The following is a 7497-nucleotide window of genomic DNA, read 5'->3' on the forward strand; positions in this document are numbered from 1 at the left end:
ATATATACACACACACACACACACACACACACACACATGTATATATATATATGCTTCTAAAATTACAAAACCTTTCAATCACGAACATATTGAAATAATGTTTTTTTTCAGCTTTAATTGAGTTTATTGGTACATTTTAGGGATAATACAGTACAGTTACATTCATTGTTGGGATCTTGTACCTCTACATGACAAGTCTTGATTCTCATTTTTTTCCCCTTACCCCTGCCCTCCCTTCACCCCCTCCTCCCCTCCCCATGTACAAACACTTTATTTCCATCATTTCATTATCTCACATTTTTTCCTTTTACCTTTTTACCCTTCCCCTACCCATCTCACTTTCCCTACACCTTTAGCTCCTTTCTTCTCATTTCTAAATGACAGTAATCTTATTAGGATCTTATGTATTATTGCAGATTATTCACACCAGAGAAACTTTTCGGTATTTACACATGTGTGACTTATTTATTTCACTTAGGAGTATATCTTCAATATGTATCCATTTTCCTATGAATGAATCTATTTTCTCGTTCAAATAATGTTTATTTTTAAGAAAATGTAAAAATCAATGATATGTCTTAAAATTAAGGCACTGATGCAATACTTGAGTGAAAAACTTTTCATTGAACAATTCTCATGGAGTATCTATTATGAGCCAAGTACTATGTTAAAACTAAACATTGGAAGTATGGAAGAAAAAGAAATTCCAATGTACTAGTAGATGATTCTAAAGTGGAATGAGCATAGAACGTGTTGGAGACAATAAAATGATGTCTCCCCAGTCAGATAGATTTGAGAGAGCCACTCTGGAGGACGTGTCATGGATAGCATGATGATGCATCCATAGCAGTTATCTAAGGAAGTAGGAAAATGGATTTGTCCAAAGGTAACTGTGTGAATCATAGCATAAAGCAGAAGGTAGGTAAATACACTAAGATAACAGATGATCCTAGGCGTAAAAGATGAGACTCGCAGAAAGAACAGAGATTTCATCATAAAAAGCCTTAAATTTCATGCTAAAAAATGTCCATCTCAGAGTCAGAGATTAAAAAAAAATAAAAAGGTCTTTAAGGGCTTTGAAGGATCTCCCATACTGAATAATCAGAAGAGAGAGGGAAAAGCCTTTAAGCTTATATCAAGACAACTATTCTCAAAAATGTGTCAGGGATGCAATGAGTCTATTACCAACCCTGGTGGCTGCTGAATATCAAATCACTTTTATTGAGCAATCATTATGTAAAGATATTATAAAGAATATATCCAGCAAGAAAAGAGACTTGTGAGTCTGAAGTTTATGAAAAATCAAGTTTATCAGCATAATTTTGAGTCATCTAAATAGAGTGAGTATAAGCCACTTTCAGGGAATAATTCTGGTAAGACCAGAGAGCTAGGTACAAGCCAAGCACAGAAAATATAATACTAGCTACGAAGTTTTTTTCCACCTTCCTCAGGGTTGGTCTCAAGCTGATAGGTGAAGGATGTAGCACAGATAGGCCCCTCTTCGGACCACCCTCCTGGAGTACTGTGAACTTACCCAAATTAGTACAATTTACTCATTGTTATAGGTTATTTGCTTTTATATCATCATGCCTGCTAAACTGTAAAACTTCTTGAGACCAATATTTAAGTCATACTCAATTATTTATCCTTGTTTTCCCCTCACCTAGCAAAGAATCAAATACTAAGTATTTAATATATATTACATGTGTGTATTGAAGAAACCAACCACACATATAACAAGCACTTCTTTTTAGTCCCTCTTTTTCTCAAATGGCTTAGCATTTTTTGGTGAAACTACTACCTATTTTCCTATCAAAACTAGACCTTAATGATGGGACATATCCTAGGTACAAATTCTAACAATTGTCCTGCGAGAAGTGCTGAGGCCTTTCACCATTTCTCTTGTCCAAATTTAAAATTTCATCATTTTTGCCTGCAGTACACCCTGTTTGCCTATAAGTACATAATATGCGATTCCACACAGCAATTAGAAAATCTGTCATTAGCTAGGCTACAGTGATACGAGGCAATAAACTGTAAGGCAAAGTGCCCCAGACTTGACATGAGTGTCTTTTTAAATTTTTTGTTTGTTTGACCAACTAGTTGTCAATGTTGCTTTTTCTACATTTCTAGATTTATAACCTTGATGTTTAAGACCCATTTTATAAAACTCACTGGAGAATTATTTTTAGTAATAGGTTCTAAAGAGATTATAAAGTCCAAACCCTTCTTTACAACTTGAAAGCATTTTTCGAACTGTAAAACAACCTACCACTGTGATCCAAATGAATTTCACAGTCCCTGATGTAGCTGGGTTTTGGCTACTTTCAACCTGTTGCTCTGCCTATGAGACAATGTTCTCCTATGCTTTATTGTGACAAAGCTGGTAGAAAAGTTACTATAGATGTACTCTACTGTATACAGAAGCAGTGTTCTACTGAATTAGATCTTGTCATTAGAGGAATTTGATATTTAGTAGGGACCTGCAATAAAATTTTACATAGTGAAATGTGACTGAATTATTTGCAGGGCCGGGGATTTAGCTCAGTGGTGCTGCCAACTGCCTCGCAAGCTCAAGGACCCGGGTTCAATCCCTGGTAAACAAACCAAACCAAAACAAAACAAAACTATCCTTTTTATGGGGCTGGGGGTTTAGCTCAGTGGTTCTGCTGCCTGCCTTGCAAACCCAAGGTCCAGAGTTCAGTCCCCGGTACCAAACAAAAACAAAAACAAATAAATTATTTGCAACCATAATTTGCTTTGTACTATATTAAATCTGGTATTGGGTTTTCTGATTTTCTGATGATCAACACACCTGGGTCGTCTCTCATATATGCTCCTATTATCTAGCATTTGAGATTATTCTTCTATTACAAGCTTGTCCAAGCCCTTGGGCAAATTCCTTACCTCTCTTATTCTTGATCTTCTTAATAAAAAACAGATTTAACTCCATCTTCTCTATCTACACTCTCAGTGACCCTGGTAATTTCAAGCAGGAAAATGGATGTAAAAGTAATTTGTAATTATGACAATTAGAACAAGAGTAATGACTAACATTTGCTCAGTATTTATCACGTCAGGCACAACTTTGTATGAATTAACTCATTTAATTCTTTTAACAAATCTAGGGTACACAGGTTCTATTATTATACCCATTTTACAAACAGGAAACCAAAGCAAAGAAGATAAGTGACTTGTGCAAGTCACAAGACATACAAGTAAAGAAGGTGGAATTACCTGAACTGCTTATACCACAGGCACAGTGAGTCTATGATGGGGACTGCAAGAGATAATATCTTAAAAAATATGTGACATCACAGGAAAATAAAATAATTGCTATTTTGTAGATGAGGCACCTGAGATCTAGCAAGGCTTCGTGGATTGTCTGCTGTCAAATGCTACACTTTCAAAGTATCTATAATTTATAGTATGTCTAGAGTATATCTGAAGTACTATATTTTAATTTGAGGGAAGTAGAGCAAAGCTATTAGGAACCTGGAAACTGGATTCAACTGTCATATTTTAATTTTAGCACTAGTATATAATCATCTGTTTCATTGGGAAAATGAAATATTCCTGGACAATTATAATGGTAAGTGTTTAGAAATGTGAGGTGCTATTACCAAAAATGTCCAAATTCCTGCAGCTGAGTCCCAAAGCACATCAAGAGTTCTAACTAAAACTGTATAGTTGCCTATGAATATGATAATGGAGCAACTACTGTACCTAGATTTGGAGACTTGCAAATGAAGTTTCCATGACTTTTTTCCTGATTAATCTATGTAAAAAAGAACCTGATGAATTCACATAACCAAGAATGAACTTTTCATATATTTTCATTCATTCATTTCCATTTTCTACACAGTGGTACTGATATCCAAAAATTAGTTAGAAATAGCAAGGAGAAGGCATAGATAACCTATCAACTAAAAAAGGGAAAGGGTACTCTATTCCCATAGGCCAACTGTGTAGGCCAGGCAGCCATTCAGCAGCCTGTGGGCACAAACACCACAGCTTGATTCCAAGTCACAGAATGGGTCAAATCTGGCCCTTCCACTATGAGCTGGGTGGCCTTAGGCAATGTTACTTCATTTCTCTGACTCTCTCAAAAGCTTCTGATAACAGAGCTGACCCAGCTGCTCCTCTGTTACAGAGTTCTAAGATCTAGGGCCCTTAAGATGTTTGTGGAATTCATTGCCTTGCCTTACAAGCCCTAAAGATATTTCTGCAAGAGAGACCTTCAGGATTAGACTGCTCAATCAAAATGGCTATAAGATATATATCATAGGGATTTTCTGGACAAATAAGACCTTATTTAGCATTGAGCCAAACGATTATGAAGAATCTACCCAAGCAGCCAGGGATTTAGCTCAGTGGTTCTGCTGCACAAGCGCAGGGCTTGAGCTTGATCCCTATTACAAAAAATAAATAAATAAATAAATAAATAAATAAATAAATAATAATAATAATAATAAAAACAAAAGAAAGAATCTACCCAAGCACCCAAGCAAAGATTTAGCTAGTATGTCTGGTATTCTATCAGGCCAGAGCAAGTCCTGTCTGTCTCGTTGACAATCCCAGCCTCCCAAAACTAGGCCCATCATCTACTCCTTCTGAACACACACCAAAATTGAGCACAAAGGAATAAGACAGGCTGTGACTTGAAAATATTATCAGGCACACTTAGCTAACTAGAGTCTGAGTGGGCAGTTGTGGCTGGATTTCAAATGAACTCATAAACTTATGGGCCCTCATACAGCCTGAAGCACATAAGCTTCACTCTCCTATCCCAACATGGCCTCATTTCCACCCAGCTAGCTTTGCTTTCTGTCCACCTCAAATTCAACACACAAAGCTTTTGAACTCATGGTTTCCTAAGAAAGATTTCCTACCATTGAGCAAAAGAGAGCACTACTAGGGCACTGAACACCACTCACCTGTAGAATTCACTTTCCAAGACTCTATAGATGTCCTTTAAGCATATGGAATAAAATAAGATTCAGACAGAGGTGTCCAACTCTAGAATTTGAGCTTGTAATCACTGTACTGTTTTATCCTCCATTTAGGTAAGGAAATTGAAGCCAATAGAAGTATAACATCCCTGAGATTACAGGGTTACTCAGATTTTAAACAGAAGTGCTTCCCTTTTGAAACAGGAAGCTATTTCCAAACCTAATTCCTAGAGACTTTTATGCATCCAAAAGAGTTCTTAGACACTAAAACGTAGCAACAGAGTACTATATAGACATAGAGTAAATATTTTAGATCAAAAAGCCCAATCAGACACCGGTTGATGATACTTTCTGGTCTCTGATAATCCTTGTGCTGTGAGAACAGCTGAAGACTCCAAAAGCATGAATCTGTCCACATGCCAAGAGCTTTATCATAAGACTTGGTGGCTCATGATTAGTCTAGGGTCCCCAGACTAGAAATGCCCTTTCAAAAATTTTCCACATTTGTTCCCACTTCAAGACATGATAAAATGTTTCCAGACTAATGTACCAGAGGAATTGTACCTGTTTCCTGGGGAAAAAAAAATGGCTAATCTGAATCCAGCTCTGATAAAGAAGGGTTCCTACAGCCACAGACCATTCGAGAGAGATGAAGTAGGACTGTTTGAAGTGGTTCATGGAGAGTCTTGGAGGACTTTAAAACATCTAAGCAGAAGGCTCTGGGCCATCGTGGTCTAACCCCTTTCCACTTAACAGGAATTCAGCTTAGCTGAAGGGACTTTTCCAAAGACACTGAGCAGGTTAGTGAGTGGCAGATTTGTAATAAGAGGCTGGAAATGCCCAGGTTGCAAACAGCCTTAGGCCCAGGACTCTGTCTGAGCTGATACTTCGCACTCTCATTTTTGACTGTTCCTAACTGCAGGTACAAACTTCAGGGTCAAATTGTGATTTCGAAAGTTGTCAAAGGAAATAAAAAACAAAACAAAACAAAAAACTCATTTTCCAAGACAGCTTAGAGTTAAATCTCAAAGACAGCTTAGAGTTACATCAAGAAATCTTACGGCTAGTGTCATAGACCCTTACACAGAAGCTGTCTTAAAATGTGTACACAATTTCCTTTTCATAGATCACAGAAAACCAGAGAGATAGAAAGATACAGAATGAGATACAGAGTTACAGATGAGGGTGACAGTTTGCCAGTGGTATACAGAAAGCAAACACTCTCAGACTCCCTTGACTGAAGGGCAGAAAAAAAGGGCAGTGAAATTTGGAATACTGTTAAACTCAGGACGGGCAAACTTCAACTAGCCTGAGACTACCCCAGTTTCCCTTGTAAAGAAGGCTAGGGGCCTCCCCTCTGTGGACTCAGGCACTAAGAGCATGTGTGACACTCTAGGCCTGTCATCAACACAACTCGTAGTACACAAAACCAAGTAGACTGAGAACTGAACACAACTACATTCTCCGAGTCCCCGAGGAGGCTTGCTCGGGCCCGGAAGATCCCAGAGGAAAGTGAGAGAACTACAGCCATAGCCCCAAAGCGCCAGAGAAGGCTCTTTTAAGTTTCGGCTGGAGTGAAAAGCTCTGCTCCTCCCGCCCTTCTCTGGGGAAACAAGTTTCCAAAACAGCGGGCTAAGGCTCTTCTGATGGGAAGTCCTGGCGATCAACTGTATCTCACGCAGGACTGGAGACCGGCTGCGCGCCCCGCCCCGTCCCGCCCTCCTTCCGCAGCTCTCACCTGCGATGTCCCAGAGCTGCAGGCGCACCACAGTCTCCGGGTCCCAGTGGAGCACCTTAAGCGCGAAGTCCACGCCGATGGTGGCCCGGTAGTGTGAGGAAAAGTTCTGGTGCACGTAGCGCTTAATGATGCTGGTCTTACCCACGCCCAGGTCGCCGATCACCAGCAGCTTGTACAGGTGCTCCTTGTGCGGGGCCTGCATCCTGGCGGCCGGCCCGCTGTGCCGTGCCTGGCCGGGAAGGGCAGCCTGGGTTTGGCGCGGCACAGATACCCGGAGCACAAGTGTGGGCGCCAGGGAGAGGCGGCGCAGGGGGGGCGGGGGCTCGAGGCGGAACTCCTCCCCCGGGGTTAATCCTCCTTCCTACTTCGAGGTTTTGGAGGTGGGTGGAGACAGGAGCTGCACGCCCGCCGGACTAGAAACTAAGGGGCTCAGGAGTTCGCCTACACTACAGTCGCCAGAGATTTTCTCGCCTTTGATCCCGGCCAAGAAACTGTGAGGTGTGGATTTTACTTACACTGTTTTGCATGTGAGAAAACTGAGTGTCAAAAGTACTGAATCCAGATACCCTGAGACTGCCCCCCCACACACACACACTGAAGAAAGATTAGAAAAGCAGTGGAGACAGCAGTATTAGAAAGCACAGCGCCAGTGCTTCCATCCTGTCAGCCGCTACATTTGAGTTGAGTGACCTTGGGCAAGTCATTTGAGTACCTGGCCTCTGTCACTGAAATTATCCTGCGGACTTCGGCAAGCAGCTTTGAGATAGGAACATTGAGCGCTCCCACCCCTATTCAGTTGTTAACTGA

General features: G+C 40.4%; 1 protein-coding gene across 1 annotated transcript in view; it reads right to left on the reverse strand.

Moving 5' to 3' along the window:
* Positions 1 to 6994, reverse strand: part of Rab38 (RAB38, member RAS oncogene family) — a 64093-nt gene extending 57099 nt beyond the window's left edge. The window contains exon 1 of the mRNA XM_010633723.2: positions 6691 to 6994. Coding sequence (XP_010632025.1) covers positions 6691 to 6892 — 202 coding nt within the window. The 5' untranslated portion in view covers positions 6893 to 6994. The remainder of the gene's footprint in view (positions 1 to 6690) is intronic.
* Positions 6995 to 7497: the final 503 nt, after the last annotated feature.

This window comes from Fukomys damarensis, unplaced genomic scaffold (genome assembly GCF_012274545.1).
Source record: "Fukomys damarensis isolate Sample0158 unplaced genomic scaffold, DMR_v1.0_HiC HiC_scaffold_16, whole genome shotgun sequence".
Classification (NCBI taxonomy): domain Eukaryota; kingdom Metazoa; phylum Chordata; class Mammalia; order Rodentia; family Bathyergidae; genus Fukomys; species Fukomys damarensis.